This window comes from Sminthopsis crassicaudata, chromosome 1 (assembly GCF_048593235.1).
Source record: "Sminthopsis crassicaudata isolate SCR6 chromosome 1, ASM4859323v1, whole genome shotgun sequence".
NCBI classification, from domain to species: Eukaryota; Metazoa; Chordata; class Mammalia; order Dasyuromorphia; family Dasyuridae; genus Sminthopsis; species Sminthopsis crassicaudata.
The window spans coordinates 328616997-328636570 of record NC_133617.1 but is presented as its reverse complement, the minus strand read 5'-3'; the positions used below and the strand labels follow the sequence as shown (position 1 = coordinate 328636570).

The window sequence follows — 19574 nt, the reverse complement described above, 5'->3', positions numbered from 1 at the left end:
ATGTTTTTGATATCAGTACTCAATGAACTGGCTATCTAAATGATTGCTTAATAACATTAAGCAAAACTAGAATTAATCCCACGATTATAGCTGGTTTAGTAAAGAGGACTTTTCCCCAGTGCTCTCAGATTTTAAAAGATTTGAGAGCATTTTCAGGCCTTCAGGCACTTTGAAACCACTGAGTTTAGCACTTAGTTAACTAGAGGTTCCCAACCTAGGGCCCTTTGATGGATAGATTTCTAGAAGGTCTGAACTTTTATGAGAAAAATTTATATCTTTTTTAATTAATAAAGTTAAACTTCTTCCCCCTATTGAGATGGGCTCTTTTAGTTTGCTCTGTTCACCTTCCTCCAAACTGATTTATGGATTCTTTAATTGCTAGTGATTAGTTATAATTATTCTGATTATTCTATAGATGGTCACCTAGATGACACAGAGGATAGAGTACTGGCCCTGGAGTTAGAAAGATTTATTTTCCTGAATTCAAATCAGGCCTCAGACCTTTTAGTTGTGTGACCCTGGGTAAGTCACTTAACACTGCTTGTCTCAATTCCTCATCTATAAGATGATTTGGAGAAGGAAATCAAAAACCACTCCTGTATGTTTTCCAAGAAAATTTAAATTGGGTCACAAAGAATTGGACCCAACTGAAATGACTGAACAGCAAATTCCATACACAAAACAAATAAGCAGGTTTATAGGACAGATTTTAAAAAACTGTAGTTTAGAAGACAGGTTCAAAATGAAGAATGATTACATCTGGTTTCCACTGTCCACTGTCTTTGCTTTGGAGCCCAGAATATTCTCTCCTAAACTTCTCTTTCCTGTTCTTCACCCCATAAATACAGTTGAAAATTTTGGGGCAGTGGCTAAATGGCTACATATATATGAGTGGTAAGAGCCAATAACACTTATTTCAAGTTCCATTTTCTTGTATATTAATAGAAAGTCCTCTCTGAACAGCTTCACCAATTGCCATGGTGGAGGGGGTCTTGGAGGAAAACAAGATTTAGCAGAAAAGATGGGTTTTAGGGTTGGAGAACTGGATGTTAGTGCCTAGTTCTTCCATTTGTCATCTTATAACACTGGAAAAGTTCTTTCAGAATCTATTTTTCCTATAAAATGAAGGTGAAGGCAAAGAAGGCAAAGGTTCCTTGCAATTCTAACTAATAAGAAATTTCCTCAGAAAGCTTTCCCAATCCTTGGCTATATACCGAGGCAAGGTAGTCAATTAGGTCTTTTCTTTATTCCTGTATGACTGGACTAAAATCTGACCCACCAATTAGTCTACTTTGATTAAGTAAAGGGATAAGTTCCTTTTCAGTTTGGGCCCAAATCCCTTTGACATCATTTCCCCTTTTGAGGATGTGTGAGCATATATTAGCATTATCCCATAAGCCCCTTTGCCTTACATTAAGAGAATAAATTTTTTTTTTCTCTTAGATGATAGTGATAGATAGCCCTCTATCACTTGTATTTAAATACAAACCTTCCAACTCCTAGTCTTCAATTGTCCCCAGTCCACAATAATTTGGACAAAAGGTGAATTTTTTGTTATACAGCTCAAGATGTGGCAAACACCTTACCTACTACTTCTGGGGCCCCTCTATACACCTTTTACTCCTTTTTCTTTTCCACTATCCTTTCTCTCTCATTCTATTTTCTGTTTTTCTATGCATAATTTTATGTGTTGTTGTTTTTTTTTCCCTGCTGCTTCATCTTCCCTCTCCAATTAAATTTATTTCTTTTTCCTTCCCTCATTCCTCAAATTCTCATAGAAGAGGATGGGACTTTAGAGAGTACAACTAATTTAACCCTTAATTTCCCACATGAGGCAAACTAAGGACCAGAGAAGAGACCTCTTCTATTCCTTTTTCTTTCCCTTCCTTAAGTGTAAAGAAAAATTGACACATATTTAACTATAGTTATTATTGTTGTATAGTTTTATGAAACTTGCTAAAATATTTAAATTAGGGTTAATTTAACCTTTGTTGAGTCTCTATCTTAGGGGGAAAAAAGACACAAAAACTCATGTAAATTAAGTTTCTTTTTATTTCCTTGTAATCTTTGATTAAACCCTGTTCTCCCTTCTGGATTTGTGGTTACAAATAAGAAAAAAGTGTACCACCCTAAGCAGAAGAAATTTTCAGTTTCACTTTTTTAGGATAGTTGGAGGTAAGAAAATTGTGCTAGCAGAAACTGAGACTAAGAATGATGGTGGGCTTGGAATAGAAATTAGAATATCTGAAGAATATCTGGGCAGTATGTATTAAAAAGTAAGAAATATTGCACCAAATTTGTTTGGAAATTTCAAAAGAAAATCAGGAAATATCAAAGGAGAAGGAAGAGGAAGAAAATGAAGTGAATTGGGGGCTAGAATATGCTTATGAGGATTTTTACAACTACAGCCTAAAGAATCACATGACTTCCTGCTTTAAGTGTTTTTTTCGTTTTGCTTTCTTTCTTTTGTTCTTTATTTTTTTTATTTTTTATTTTTTTTGGAAGAAGGGGTTTTTTGTTTAATGTTCGGTATTCATTTCAACTTTGTAGAGTTTAGAAAAAATTCAAAACAGCTTTTTGGATAAAAATGGTCAGCATTATTTTCTATTCTGGTTGAAAATCTTACATGTCACATTTACTTTAAATCATAAAAGCAATGTCTCCTAGTGCTAGGAGGAAAGTGGCTGTCAGGAAAGATCTGTGTTCAAGTCTACCACTGTGACACCTTGGACAAACAACTTAATTGAGAAATTAAGACAACAGTTCTAAATCTGGAGTCTATGAACTTACTTATTATTTTGAAGATGGTATTTTAATATAATTGATTTCCTGTGTAATTTTTAAATCCTGAAGTGTTATGGTATTGTAGATAGAGTTTTGGACTTGGAGCTGGGAAAATCCGGGTTCAAATCCTATTTTAGGATGTTAACATGTGACCAAGTACAAATCCCCTTAACTACTTTTTTTGAGCCTCAGTTGACTCTCAATGATCTTTATATCTCCTTCTACTTCTAAAATCTAGGATTTTCTTAAGTATTCATTATTTCTGCTATTATTTGAACTTGTTATCCTTTGTTATTAACTACTAAACAGGCTTTCACTTTTTAAATTAAAATGCTTAAACGTTTGTGAGAACTATGAATAAAAATCATCACTGGGATGCTTAATAATGGGACTTTTCTGTTTTTTGGTCAGTCTGAAACAGGATGAAATTAGAGAAGATAATTATTTTTTCCTAATTATTTTTATTAGTTTATTCTGGTAGCTGTAGTGAAACTGAGTAGAAAGTTTACATCATAAGGCTTTTATTTCCTTCAGAGGAGGACTTCAAGGATCATTTTGTTCATATCATCACTTTACAGATGAGAGTCTTGAGGCCCAGAGAAAGGAAGTAATTTGTTGCAAAATATCACAACTTTTCATACACATTATTTTGTCAAACCATTCCTTTTTGTTTTGATTTGGAACTATTACTATTAGTACCATTTAAAGATTTAACAACTAAGAAATATTTAAAGGAAGAAATAGATGAGATGTCTTTATACTTAATAAAAGTTATTTCAGATATATGGTACCCAGCAGATCCAGCTTTCTTCCAAACACTATAATTCCATAAAATATACTGCAAAGCCTATCAACAATTCTCATTAATACCTGGCCTGAATGATTGCTTTGGTTTAGACCCCAAAGCTCTGAGAGATTGTCTCCAGAAAAAAACAAAAAACTTTGGCAATTTAATACAATTGGGGTGGGTGTGATGGAAAAGAAAATGGGAGTCAGAATACTGAGAATAGTTTTGTTTATAAATGTTTCATAATAAAAAAAAAAACATTAACTTGATCTTTACAACTCTATGCATGTAAGTATCGGTATCCCCATTTTACAGATAGGAAAACTGAGACTCAGAGATCATGTTTTTCAAAATCTTAGGATAAAAAAAAAATTAGTAATTAGCAAAATAGGTTCTGGCCTTCTGACTCCCAAGTTCACTTAGCATCATAGGATTTAGAACTAAAAAAGACCTTAGGGATGATTTGGCAGCTAGGAGACTAGATTCTAGTCTGATAATCTCATTTTATATTTAAGGAAATGGGGGTCTAGACAAGTAAATACAAAGTGACTGAATAGACTCAAACTCAGGTCTTCCGAATGCAAATCAGTATTTTTTCCATTTTATGCTACTTATTCTTTCTAATCATATTTTATATTGAATTCCAGCTCATCCACTGAAGTTCAATATTTTTATCAGTGGCTTGGATAAAGAAATAAATATCATGCTTATTAAATTCACAGATGATACAAAGACAGGAAATGTAGATAACATTGAATGACTTCATCAGGAACTGATATCACAGCAAGCTACACAATTACCTAAATCATTGATTTATTTGTTGTCCAAAGAAATTTGTATTTTGTTATTTCCCTGAATCTGTGCTCTTATTAATACAAATGTCCATCTCCACTTCTGCCATGAAAATCTCCTAACCATAATTTTCCTCAATCTTTGCAATTTTTATACTTGTCCTGTTAATCTTCTAAAGGAGTCCATTCAACATTTGCACATTTCCTATTTAATTATCATGCTTTATCATTGTATTATAATTATTTGTCTACATGTTATATATACTGTTATTTTGTGAACTGTAGGGCAGGGATCATTCTTTTAAAAAATTCCTCTAGTACCTAGAAAACTGTGCTCTGTACCTGTAGCTCTGTACTCTAATATCTAGAACTAGTGCCTGCAAGCCTAAGGGGTTAATCAATGTTTATTGAAGTGAAAATGTCAATAAAATGAGAGGAGTTGAAGTGATATGAACAGTGCTTTATTTTGCTTTTTAAAAAATCATTTCTGTATCTTCAAATGTGTTTTATGGAAATCAAAAATCACAGTAACCTGTTTATAAACGGGGAAAAAAAGAAACAACATTTACTTTTCATAATTGGGAAAAGGTGATATGTTATGATGCTCAAGGTGAGGGGTAAGATAGAGTAAATATGATGTTATATATGCTATATTATCTGTGATAAGGAACTACGGATTCCATTTAAACTCTTCTGTGCTACTGGAAAATCCATATTAATTTTAAAATGGAATTATTGGCTCATGTTTATTTACTTTCAAGTAGAATATAGAAGATAGTTTAAAGAAAAATAAGATCAACTCATTATAACTTAAGACAAATGCCATGCCATGTGAAAACACAATGTTTCCACCTTCCTCTATAAGATTACGTTGTCATTAAAGAGTAGTTGGAATATTAAAAATCTGAGTATTATAGCACTTTTTTTTTCTTTGAATCTTTATAAATTACAGAAAAGAATAGATGACAGCAGAATGTAGGAAATGCCACCTGAACCCAAACTCTAGAATTGCTATTTTAAAATGTAATATAGGGGGCAGCTAGGTGGCACTGTGGATAGGACACCAGCCTTGAATTCAGGAGGACCCAAGTTCAAATTTGGTCTCAGACACTTAACACTTCCTAGCTGTGTGACCCTGGGCAAATCACTTAGCCCCAGCCTCAGGGGGGGGGGGAATTTTAATATAATAGCTATCTTTTATTTTAGAGAGGATAAATACAATGATAGTGAAAAGCTCTTGTGAGTAAGAGTATTTGTGGAAAATGAGGACTTAGCAATGTGTATAACCAAGCTATTTGTGTTTCTAGGAATGAGAAGTGAATTGGCTTTAACACCTGTCACTTTGGTTTCTTTTTACTTGCTACCCTTAATGTTAATTCAGCCTTAATGCCTGCTGAGTGCCTCAAAATATAATTTTAAACTAGCTGTGGTCAAGACTAATAATGAAAGGTTATCCATGTGAACTGATGCTGAGTGAAATGAGCAGAACCAGAAGATCACTATACACTTCAACAAAAATACTGTATGAGGATGTATTCTGATGGAAGTGGATGTCTTCAACATAAAGAAGATCCAACTCACTTCCAGCTGATCAATGATGGACAGAATTAACTACACCCAGAGGAGGAACACTGGGAAGTGAATGTAAATTGTTAGCACTACTGTCTATCTACCCAGGTTACTTATACCTTTGGAATCTAATACTTAATGTATTGGATTTACACACATATATTGTATCTAAGCTATACTGTAACACATGTAAAATGTATGGGATTGCCTGTATCTAGAGGAGGGAGTTGAGGGAGGGAGGGGAAAATCCAGAAAAATGAATACAAGGGATAATAGTATTAAAAAAAATTACTCATGCATATATACTGTCAAAAAAATTTATAATTATAAAATTAATATAAAAAAAGAGAAAAAAAAGAAGACTATATGACCATCAATTCTGATGACATGGCTCTCTTCATTAATGAGAGGATCCAAACCAGTTCCATTTGCTCAATGATGAGGAGAGCCATCTACATTCAGAGGGAGGCCTGTAGGAACAGAATGTGGATCACAACATAGCATTCTCACTCTGTCTTATTATTTGCTTGCATTTTGTTTTCTTTCTCAGTTTTTCTTCCTTCTTGATCTTATTTTTCTTGTGTAACAAGATAACTATATAAATATGTATACATATACTGGGTTTAAAAAAAAAAAAAAAAGAAAGGTTATGCATGAGAGTAGTATCCAACAGTTCAAGGAACACCAAAAATATTTAGCTTTTCACTTAGGCTTTGCTTAGGCAGAATGGTATAGACATGTCAAACATATAACATGCATTAATATTCCTGAAGGCAGCTGGAAACAGATAAAAATGCAATTGGAAATTATTTAACAAAATGAGTAAAAATACAATAAAACATATATTACATTGTATTTTTAAATGAAGTTAATATGTGGCCTACAGAGATCCTCACAAATAAAATTCAATGAAAGTGGACTGAGAGTATCATGTTGATAGGACATGAACTTGATAATAAAGGACTCAATGGTTTGTCTCAATTTAAACTAAAGATCTTGAGATGAGAACTCAGTTTCATTTTATAAGATTAAAACAAAAAATAAAGCAGAGTAGATAGGGAAGTAATATAGTTGGTTATATGCTTGATGATGCCATAGGGTGATGACAACATGATTGGTTGTATAGCTTAAGGCATGGAGAACAATGTTTAGTTGGAATTTGGGAATGAGACTCTAGCAAGAATCTCCCCTTCCCTCCTGTGACTTAGAATGGTTTATTGTTTGAGTTTACCTACAACATTAAAGATAGTGGCCAGGCTTTTTTGTTTAGATACCAGTTCATTACCTGACCCTAATAAATAAATAAGCATTGATACAGGCCAGGAAATAGCTTTACACACATAAAAGTGGACTAACTATAAATAAACCCTGACTCTGGAATGTAATTCTTTAACCTGATACTTTGGATTACAGTTCAGAAAAATTTCAGTTTGTCTTTCACTTTTCTTCTATAGAGCAAAATCTGTATTTATGCATTTCTTTCTATCACATTCACAGATTACAAATGGTAGCTCAGGGACCATGCAGGAGACTCTATGCTTGAGTAAAAATCTCTACAAGATGAGAATATCATGAGAATACCTACATGAAAACACCATGGAGGATATTATAAAGTGATAAAACTAAATTTTTTGGAATCTTGGAATGTTACAGTTGTGTTTCGGAATCATTTGATTTCCCCTTATTTTGCCCATATGGAAAGACTTAGAAGTATCAAGGGACTTATTATCACATATTAAGATTGTGATAGAAACAGATAAGAGTTGGGGCAGCTAGGTGGCGCAGTGGATAGAGCACCAGCCCTGAATTCAGGAAGACCAGAGTTCAAATCTAGTCTCAGACACTTAACACTTCCTAGCTGTGTGACCCTGGGCAAGTCACTTAACCCCAGCCTCAGGAAAAAAAAAAAAAAACAAAAAACAGAGTTTACTGCATCAGTCTCCACATTGTCATTCTCTGAAATGGATAAATTATTCCTATAGCAGTCTCCTAATCTACCATTCTATTAACTCTATTAAAATTTTAAAAAAGGAAATAAGACTGACATAGTATAAATTTTTAGTGAACTATGTTCCTTCCTGATACATGAAAATCATATTTCCATTTCTAAATAATCACATATCACCTGTTAATAACATGTTCTCTGATTTTTGCAGGGATTAATGTCATACTTATAATCAAATAATAAATGAAATTGACTTTGGGATATTAAATTTTTTCTTGAACTTGTATTCTTTCTTTTCCAAAAATTAAGATGATTATATGTATATTTTCTACCAGTCTCAGTTCTGTGATGATGTCTTACAACAACCCAAACAGAAATACCTACAGATATCCAACATTTGCTTTTATATTTTTAAAATAGATTTTAAAATAAATTTTTTTTAAATATCTGAAAGACTCTTTTTAGTATGGTTATAGTAATGCTTTTATTGATAGAATATTTTCACACAATAGGCAAATGATATAAATGTGAAGTTATGAAATTGTCTGATGTTTTTCACTGTGAAGTTTTTAAAAACTATTTGTTTCAAATATTTATTGATGTCAGAAGAGAAGGTATTTGGAGGTGAACATTCTATATAAAAACTATTAAGAAAAAACACCAATAAATGCCAGGTGTTGTTTTTTTTTTTTTTCCTGATCTTAAAAAACTTTAATTTTTCTCCTCTCTATACATGAATAGTAAATGTGTCATTTTAAAAACATAGAATAAAACCTCTCTAATTCAGACTAATTGCCACAGTAGCCTGAGTTACAGTTAGAGGAAGTGTGGTTTTATTATCTTTAGTTATATGGAGTAATTGTAATTAGCTTACTAAATTATAGCTTACTAAATGCTGTGAAGAAATGGATATATAAGAATGTTTTGTAATTAGGTAATTAAATCTTACAAGTAAATGAACACTTTTAAATGTTTGCAGGGGTGGGGAATTCTTTTAGCTAATTTTAAAACCTCCCAGAAATCTTGTTTCTGCACTCAGTTTGTTTAGCCAGCCCTTTGTTGGTCATTAGTCTGAAAGTAAACCAGCTTGTACAATACAATGAATTTTACATATCTACAATCAAAATTAATATGGATTTTGTTGTTCTTGTATCATTTGCTTATTACTGAATCAGATGGAATAGAGGAAATTATTATGTAACTAACTGGAAGAAAGAGCCCATCCTTATTCCAAAGGATTCTTCCTCATTTTGACTTTAGCCAGTTCCATGATCCTGTTATTTTAAGTGTGATACATTATCCCTTCTAGAATAACATGGTCTGTACATAATAAAATAAAATGCAAAATATTATTATTTTATATGTAAACTTCAGCATGTTTAAAATTAGTTGGCAGATGCGAGCTTTAATTAAACCATATATTTTTTAAAGGTAGTAGGGGTAAAGGATTTTAAAGTATTTTTTAAAAAGAAATTATATTACCATTTTAGGATTGCATTTTAAAAGTTATGAATTTGCTTGACAAGTATATAATCCAACCAAGTCAGCTTTAAATCCCCAGTCATGGGGTGATAGACATCAAAGTTCTTGTTTAATATGTTTATCAGGGAGAGCATGTGGTATGAAGTTTGTTTGACATTTCTGATGATAGTACTTCCAGTGCCTGAATCTACCCCATACAATTTTGAAGCTTATAATCTTGCTGACCTTAAGAATAGTAAAGCAATGAATATGCTCCCTAAATGGTTCTGAATGGATAACTGAAGAAAGGAAGAAACAAAGAGAGGGAAAAGTCCTTGCTCTTTCCCTGATTGAGACTACAAAGCTGTATTTTATCTGCTTTTTAAAAAAAATATTTTTTATGAAATACTCTATGAATACAAGCTATTATTAGTGTGGCTGTTATGTGAGACTATTTTGTCCTCAAAGTATAATTCCTCATCTCATTGGATTATGCCTTTGTGTGTATGAATCTATGTATGTATATATATATATATATATATATATATATATATATATATATATACATATATATACACACAAGTGTGTATGTATATATGTATATATTTTATTTGTATATGTGTAATGTAATTATATAAACATACATACAAGGGTATATGTATGTATTTGTGCATGTTATATGTATAATATAATTATATACCTATACATACACATTTATTTACATAAAATACTTAGAAGGATATGCATGTATGTGTGTTATCATATATATGCAATGCAATTATACATAATGCACACACATGTACACATACACGATAGAAAGATGGAATTAAAGCCCTTTACAGCTACCAAAGTAGGGTATTTGGGTTCTAGACAGGTCAGATAAGGATAAACAAATGGGTGGGTAGAATTCCTTTGATTTAAGGGGCTTCATTTAGTGGACTCATTAATTCATAATAGCCATTTCTCTCTGCATGTTCCCCTCCTATCACTGAGCAAAGGAGCCAAGTCTAACCAGATGTACCCATTGTTGTTATTACTACTGCTGCTGTTGTCATTGTTGTTAAGTTGCATATTGAGCATTATATAAAGACCAATACTACTGCTCATCTTTCCTATTTGGGCTAAGTGTGGAGAAACCATTTGAATCTTAGTTGTTGGTGTATTTTCTTATTTTTTTTTTGCTTTAATTTTTTTTATTAATTTTTATAATTATAACATTTTCTTTGGCAGTACATATGCATAGGTAATTTTTTTTTTTTTTAACAACATTATCCCTTGTACTCCCTTCTGTTCCGAGTTTTTCCCCTCCTTCCCTCCACCGCCTCCCCTAGATGGCAGGCATTCCCATACATATTAAATATCTTATAGTATATCCTAGGTACAATATATATGTGCAGAACCGAATTTTGTTGTTGTTGTTGTTGCAAAGGAAGGATTGTATTCACAAGGTAAAAATAATCTGGGAAGAGAAACAAAATAAAACAAAACAAAAAAACAATGCTCACAGTTTACACTCATTTCCCAGTGTTCCTTTTCTGGATGTAGCTGATTCTGTCCATCATTGATGAATTGGAATTCGATTAGCTCTTTTCTATGTTGAAGATATCCACTTCCATCAGAATATATCCTCATACAGTATCATTGTTGAAATGTATAGTGATCCCCTAGTTCTGCTTGTTTCACTCAGCATCAGTTGATGTAAGTCTCTCCAAGCCTCTCTGTATTCCTCCAGTTAGTCATTTCTTACCTTACAGAACAATAATATTCCATAACATTCACATACCATAATTTACCCAACCATTCTCCAATTGATGGACATCCATTCATTTTCTAGCTTCTAGCCACTATGAAAAGGGCTGCCACAAACATTTTGGCACATACAGGTCCCTTTCCCTTCTTTAGTATTTCCTTGGGATATAAGCCCAGTAGTAGTAGGGCTGGGTCAAAGGGTATGCACATTTTGATAACTTTGGGGGCATAATTCCAGATTGTTCTCCAGAATGATTGGATTCTTTCACAACTCCACCAACAATGCATCAGTGTCCCAGTTTTCCAGTTATTTATTTTTCCAGTTATTTATATTTTATTTTTTTGACAAAAATACTAGAGTAGTTTTTCATTTCCTTCTCTATTTTACAGATGAGGAAACTGAAGCAAAGTTAAGTGACTTGCTCAAGGTCATTACCAGTAGTAAGTGTCTGAGACCAGATTTCAACTCACAAAAATGAATCTTTCTGACTTCAGGCACAGTACTGCATCTAATGTTCCTCCTAGTAATTACTATATTATGAAAGAGAAGTTTATGGTCTCTTGAAAAAATGAAACAAAAACTAAGTCATATATTTCTATTTATCCACCCATTCATCTATTATTTAATTGTAGGTGACCATAAAATTCAACCTTGGACAGCAGTTACAAACCAAGCTTTAGATGTCGCATGGAGAACAGTAAAGGGACCAGTGATATTGGGCATATCATTTCTCGCCGCCACCCTCTGCTACTTCAGAAGTCTATTTTTATATTTAGGATATCGGTTAAAATGGTATGTTCTTTTGCTATTTTATATATTTTTAAATGCCTTTTTTTTAAATCAAATACTTTTTATAAATCACCATCTGACACTTTTTTTTTTTTAAACATTTCAGGTGGAGTGGATACCTGCAGAGAAAATTCAAAAGTAAATATTCTTTTCACAGTTCTACTGTTCCTGTTATGGAAGGGAAAGGAGGGGGAAGTTGAGGGAAGAAGAAAAGGAAAATTAATAGCTTTTTATGTTCAATTTGGTTTAGAAAACCTCAGTGTGGAGGCAGAAGTTGATCTCCTTGGTTATTGTGCAAGAGAATGGAAAGGAGAAACAAGCCGAGCCAAGCTGATGAGGAAGGTATCGCTATTTTTAAAAGCAGGGAAGAAACAAACTCTATCCAACTTTATTTATTGTCAAGTCCAATGATTTCTAAAGAGTACTTAAAATACCTGCTATTTTGTTCATTAAAATTCCTTGAGTCATTTGTTGTCAATTCATTCTAACATATTCTACTGCAGCTACTACTTGGTATGTTTGCTGTTAAGAATAATCCATTTAAATTAGGTTCCATAATTAAAGAAATTTCAGTGTTAACAGATGTTTGCTAAATTCATTATAATTCAGTGGACATTTATTAAATACCTACTAAATGTTAAGGATACAGAGGCAAAACAAAACAGTCCCTGCCTTCTAGGAAATTACATTGGACAAGGGAAGTGATATAATACACATAAGCAGAGAAATACATACAAAGTAAGAAGAGAGAAAAAGTTTGAAGTGATCTAGAAAAGCCTCATTTAAGTAGGAGCATTCAAAGTCTACTTGGAAGAAAATTAGGGATTCTGTAAGGTAGGAATGAGAAGGAAGTGCATCCCAGGTCTAGTGACCAGTTGGGCAGAAGTGGAAAGTTGGGAGATGGAAAGTCATAGTACAGGGAGAAGTTAATATTAGATATTTACTGAGTAAATATTATAACCCCCTTCCTTATTCTAGTAGGACTATAAGATTGTTGCAGTGATTCTTTCATTTTTATCTTCCTATTTTTAACTTCTATTACACATAGCTAATAGGTCCTAAATAAATGCAATTTCATTGAATCTAGTTAAATTTCTGAGCCCTTAAACTGAGCCTCTTTCATTTTTTGGGTAGGTGCTAGAGAATATGGATATAATTTTTAATACAAAGTCATTGTATACAAAGAATCTTAGCTGTTGGGTTTTTGTAAATGAAGCAATTTTTTATAATTTCTGAAACTGAGATGAGAAAAAAGCCTTTTGTTTTTACTTTTTATAAAGTAAAACCTTTTGGTCTATGTTCTGTTTGAAATATATATAATGTGTAGTGACTATAGGTCCTTTGGTAAGAGAAATTGAAGTAAGGGGGATAAATGTTCAAGTGGTTACAATGGTAGCCTATAACCAAACAGATTTTTCAGTAGATATAAGAGAATGAAGCACTTGAGCATTTTGGCTAAAATCTGTCCTACTGACCAGTGAAGCTTTAGAAAATATGTTTTCCTTCCAAAAATTGGCATAATTAACACCCAGAAATGATCCTCTTCTTCCAACCAGGCAAAGCAATTCAGTGTATTATTAGCATCTATGTATAGGGGTCTCCTTATCTCATAATGAATATGGAAGTCATGGTAAATAAACATTTTAGCAAAATTAGTTAGACGCCATTACTAGCCCAATGAAATATAGAGTATAGTGAGTGGGCTTTTTAAAATCAGGGCAGAGAGAATTGTCTGAAGAGATTTTAAACCTCTTCTTAACATTTTCTTTTTTACCTCCCAAATTAATTTTCATTCCAGTTGTTTCATTTCCTTTTTCGTATTAGGTCAAATCACTTTGTAACATTGGTATTTATGGTACTGTGCTTACCTGCTTTTGCTCTAAATGTTTCCCTAATTTCTCCTTTTGTTTTTAACATAGAGGCAACTGTACCTTGGTTCTCAGTATTATATATAGATTATACTTCATGGTCCCTGCTGTATACTTTCTTTCTAATATTACATGATATGGAATCTGTGAAAATGGATCTGGAGTCAAGAAAACTCAAGATTTCAAATCTAGCCTCAAATATTGTGTGACCCTGGGCAAGCCATTTAACTATTTTCCTCAGTTTCTTTATCTGTAAAAATAAGCTGAAGAAAGAAATGACAAACTCCTTCAGTTTTTTTCACCAAGATAATCCCAAATGTGGTCAAGAAGAGTCAGACACAGCTGAACAAAAATAATATCCCTTTACATTGAAATATGAAACAATACAAATGTGAAATAATAGCTTGGCTTTTAGAAGATGGTTTTCTATTTCTATTTGGACCTCCACAGTTAAATTTAACTATATTTCCTTTCTTTAGATTTTTCTCCTTCAGAATTACAAAAATATATCTTTTTCCTAATAGGCTTATGAGGAACTCTTTTGGCGTCATCATATTAAATGTATTCGGCAAGTCAAAGGAGATAATTATGATGCATTAAGATCAGTCCTATTTCAGATACTCAGCCAGGGCCTCTCTCTTCCATCCTGGATGAAAGAAAAAGACATTGTAAAGGTAGGATATCATGTTTTAAGTCAAAATACTTCTACTATAGTCCTTTGTGAAATGAAATTTTGTAGCGCAAACACCTTCAACTACCATATTTTTTATAAAAAATGATCAGAGAGATTCTACTTAATCCATTTGCTGGGCTGTTACATAAAACTATATTCAAACTATTCTAGAAAGATCTTGCTTGGGCTTTTCTTTAAAGTCCATAATTAGACAGTTGATTGATTTTATATGTGGTTTCTTTCACACACATATACATATACCCTCTATTTCTCATAACCCTTATAGTGGCAAATTTTTTCTAAATTCTTCTTAGTGAGAACCCATTTTAAAAGTGTTCCTTTTTCTAGTACCTATTTGTTTTGCTGAACTAAAATTAAGATGTTTAAGGATAGAGAAGATGTGAGAAGAAGCATAGCATCATGTCTTTAAAGTTACTCATTTAAAATCACTGTTTATTTTAAAATTGCTTGGCTAAGATGAATCATTCCCTAAGCATATGCCTTTTATTAAAGCTATTTTAATAAAAGGAACTCCATCTGTCATCTATATATTTTTTTGTTTGTTATATTTGAACTGTTAGAACTTGTAAAATTTTTAAATAAGAATATCTTGTACAGAATTATAAAAAGTTGTTTAGTTTTTTTAAAAAATAATGTTCTACCTACATCTTTGAATTACAGCCAGTTATTTAATTTGGCTAATTATAGTTGGATATAATCATTTCTATTTGTATTTGTTGTGTCTTTTATTTGTGACAAAATACTGATTTTTTTTCATAGCATTTATAACTTTTTCCCCCCCAAGCTTCCTGAAAAGCTACTCTTTTCGCAAGGTTGTAATTGGATTCAACAATACAGCTTTGGCCCCGAGAAATATACAGGCCCAAATGTGTTTGGGAAATTACGTAAATGTGTTGAATTATTAAAGAGTCAGGTAAGTGCTTGGAAACAGACTAGAAAGAGGAAAATACATTCAGAAGTAGTAATGTCTCCTTTCTGTCATCAGTTTCATTGTCTTTGTTCCTGATCTCAGGCATGTTAATTTATGTTGCATTTAAAGGAGTAGAAAAGAAAGTGTTTCCTCCATCCATTATTATCTTCCTGTCTAGGTTCACATCTCTTCTCCTACCAAGTGTGAACACCTGCAAGGTTTTACTGCTTTCACAAAAGAAGCTGAACAGATCTCTTCCCTTCTAGATAGTATCTAGATAGTATTGCTCCTGTATTTCCTCCCTTTCTTTCAAGTAGTTGAGAGAGAATAGTCCAAAAGGTCCGGCCTTTTCCTTCTGGGAGGTATTCAGAGTATTATGCAGCTGATTTCTATTTGTCCTTTTTCTGCTCCAATGTGGGGGGGGGGGAAAGCTATCTTACAAACTTTTCTGTATGTGTGTGTGTGTGTGTGTGTGTGTGTGTGTGTGTGTAGGGAGGGTATATCTGTCTGTCTTGAATGTCTCTTTCTCTATCTCTGTTTATCTCTTTATCTAGTCAAATACAGTTCACCAGTCTTGTTTTTGGTACTCTCCCTCTGGCTTTACCTATTGTCTTCCATTCTTTCTGTTTTCCTCTTGCTCTTCCTTTCCTCCTTCTCCCGTCCTTACTTCTCCCATCTCAGTTTAGGAAGAATTGTAAATAAATATTTGTTAATTCCATTATGAATTTCTTTCTTTAGATAATTCTTTGTCTCATGATTTTAAGATTATTAACAAGGATTCCATTTTCTGTTATGTATAGATGATTTTTGATAGATTTATGTTTGCTATTTTATATAAATACTTAATTGTACATATGTTTGATAGTTCAACTGATACTAGATTTGTATCTTCTGCACTGATTTAATCCTTTCATTCTGTGATGTATGTTCTGATAATTCCTGTTAAGTTTCTCATGGTATATACATGAGCAGAACAGACTAGAAAGAATTTAAGATCGTTTGACTTTAGGTGGCTTTGTCTCTCTTTTATGTTGTACTAGACTGGGCCTTTCTCAAGCTGGTCTCTTCCTACTTTAGGTCCAAAATTGGAATTGAATGAAACACTCATAATCTAATCTAACAGCTAACAAAAGGAGACTTATTTAGCCATACCAGGGAGATGATGCTTAGGGCAAGGAAGAGATAGTCATCCAGGATAAAGCAGAGATTCAATTTTTCATAGCATTCCAGTCTTGTTCAGGCTGCTGGTCTGTGATCTGAAGCCCCAGAGAGGAACACTAGCTTCTTATATCCTGACTGTTTTGTACCTAAGTAACTAGGAAGCTATAGTAGTGGCCCTAAGCCTTTATGCCCTGAGCAACTCAATTCTCTCAAACACTTTCCAGAACTTTTAAAGAAAAAATAGCCTAACTTACAGGAATGAGGGGGTGTACTTAAGTGAAGTGAGTACATTGACTATATTTTTAAAATCTCAAATTGGGAAATATTGTCTTACAAAGGACATTCTCTTTGCAAAGCCTCAATTAATTTGACATTGGGACAATCCCAGATAATACAGAACATATCACAATCCATAGGGCAATAATCTCACAAATTATAGTGACATGGGCTGATTCTATTTCCAATAGTCAAAGTCAAGGTTATAAATTAAATGAAGTTTATTAGCTTTCCAGTCTATCCTCCTACTGCCTTTTAGAAATAGTTATGTGATTTATCTATCATATTTCTCTCCTTTGAATCATAGACTTTAGGATTAGATGGAAATATAGAAATTGCCTATTTCTCCCTCCTCATTTTGAAGAAAAGCCATTAGGGCTGAATGTGCCAAAATTAGATAATCTATCCAAGTAATAAGTACTTGTGTAAATCTTAACTATAACTTTTAGGATACTGGGATCCCACAATTTTGATCTAGCTCATTAGTAATATGAATAGAAACTTAAAAACAGGTGCAAGAGAGAGCTGGGCTTCAAGGCAAGATGATGGGGAATCTGAAGGAGGGAAATATTTCTCACCAAATGGGCTTTTGGTCCCCTCAAATTTTGCTTTGTAGTCTTTTCACTAAGACCTATCCTACTCATATTCCACTTGCCTCTAGAAGCATTCAATTCTGGACAGTTGGACACAATTAAACTTATGTGGCAACATTCAGTGATTTGAGAACATGAAATTTGACTTGAGAACCATGAAAACATGCTTTCAGTGAGAGGTTTCCCTTCTTTTGAATAATAGTGAAAAGGATCAGATCCCTATAATTCTTTACATACCAATGGATGTTTTTTTAAAATTAAGTTGTTTTATGAACTAAGCTTGAGTGATTTGGGAATGTTGATTTATACCATAAACTCCTTGAGGTCAGAGTCTGTTCAACTCCTTGAGTACATGACTTGACAGAGAATATATCACTTAGGTGATATTTAAGGACTGCTGATGATAGCCTAGTCTTTCTAATAGTATTTGTAACTCTTCTTAAGCTTATTTTTAAATTTCTTTTGCAGTGGACAGAGTTTAATGGTATTAAGGACCAGCACAAGAGAGGGAACATGTGTAACAGCCTTTTTTCTGATGAGAGCCTGGAATACAAGCTATATGAAGCTTTAAAATTCATCATGTTATATCAAGTTATCGAAGTATATGAACAAGTGAAGAGTGAAAAGGCCATTCCCAGTCTCTATCGCCTCCTGTTTTCCAGGGAAACATCCTCAGATCCTTTAAGTTTCATGATGAATCACCTGAATTTTATAGGTGATACATGTGGATTACAACAGGTAAATATCAAACAATGTCAGAGGAAGGTACTAGCAATATTTAAGGTAGCATGGAGTTCAATTCAATTCAACAAATATTTATTCTAAACTAATTTTTTCAATTAACATAAATTTTTTTTGTCTTTTGCATTTCTATCCACCCATATTAAAAAAAATCACAATGCGTGACAAATATGCTAGTTAGGCAAAGCAAAGTTTCAGACTGATCATGGCCACAAATCCTTATTTAGCTACTGCTATGTATAAGGCTCTGTTAAAGATCTTTATGATTTTAAAGATTTCATAATAAAAGACAAAAGATACTTTATCTCACTATCTCATGACTGTTAAATTTTTACTCAGATCTATAGCCATGGGGTGCTTCATCTGTGATCCTTCACAAAAGAGTCTCTCAAAAATCTCTGTTTTTTTATCAAATGAAATATTATATTCTCATAATAGAAACTAACCAAAAATTAATTGTTTTCCTTTGGAATACTCAAAATAAGTTTGGTTTTATTGTTTGCTTTGTATTGTTGTTTATTTTTAAATTTTAACAATTTGTTACTTTGTTCTTCCCCTTCACTCCTCTTTGACTCTTTTTTTCCCCTTTAGAAAGCTTAGAAATCTTTTTTTTCCTATATTAATTGTTTATAAGTTGACCTAAAACTAATTGAAAGACAGTTCATCTTTTGTGTGCATCTTCCACACTGCTTGTTTATCCTTATTCCATACACTTTTCCTTCTTGCAAAAAAGATGTGATCTTTTCATGTTATGTAGAGTTAGTCTGATAATTTTCACTCTTAGTTTAAGATAAATTCTGGATGCTTGCTCCTAATTCTTGACTTACTTCTAGTCTTATGTACAGTACTATAAAGAGATTGCTTTGTTAAAATATTTTCTTCCTTTGTGGTGGAAGAACAGAAATTGGATAATATTGTACACTTGTGATTTTTTTTCTCATCTTTCTCCCAGATTGACATGTTGATTCTTGGACACTCTCTTGAAGTCAGAATAAAAGTGTTTAGACTGTCTAAGTTTAATACCAGAGACTTTCAAGTCTACTATCCAGAGGAACGCCACAGAGAATGGCCTGAGATCTGTCTTCTGACTGAAAATGACCGCCACTACCATATTCCTGTCTTTCAAGTATAAGATAGAATTGGTACTATTGTCTACAATAGCAATGAACATGCTTAAAATAAAGTGTTGCATGAAAACCAAAGCTTATGTCTGGCTACTAAAGGAAATGAACGCTTTTCTTTCCCCTTCTGATGTTATAGGGATATTGTGATGGAATAATACCTTTGTTGTTCTTTTGGATGTATGATTTCTTCAGAAAGATGCTGAGAACTAGGATTTATCAGGATTTTTTTGACCTAGTTCATAAGGAATTTGGCTGTTCAAAATACTTTTGAATGGCACAGAATGTTGATCAAAAAAAATGCATCTACAGTTAATGTAGAAAAACTGACTTT

The 19574-nt window shown here is 32.8% G+C and overlaps 1 protein-coding gene across 2 annotated transcripts in view; it reads left to right on the top strand.

Annotated features, from left to right (window-relative positions):
- OTULINL (OTU deubiquitinase with linear linkage specificity like) overlaps positions 1-19321 on the top strand; it is a 39194-nt gene extending 19873 nt beyond the window's left edge. For both annotated transcript variants that reach the window (XM_074279112.1, XM_074279113.1), the window contains exons 2-8: positions 11720-11879; positions 11983-12014; positions 12127-12218; positions 14269-14418; positions 15223-15351; positions 17847-18116; positions 19072-19321. In XM_074279112.1, the coding sequence (XP_074135213.1) occupies positions 11720-11879; positions 11983-12014; positions 12127-12218; positions 14269-14418; positions 15223-15351; positions 17847-18116; positions 19072-19251 (1013 nt within the window). In that variant the 3' untranslated portion in view covers positions 19252-19321. The remainder of the gene's footprint in view (positions 1-11719; positions 11880-11982; positions 12015-12126; positions 12219-14268; positions 14419-15222; positions 15352-17846; positions 18117-19071) is intronic.
- Positions 19322-19574: the final 253 nt, after the last annotated feature.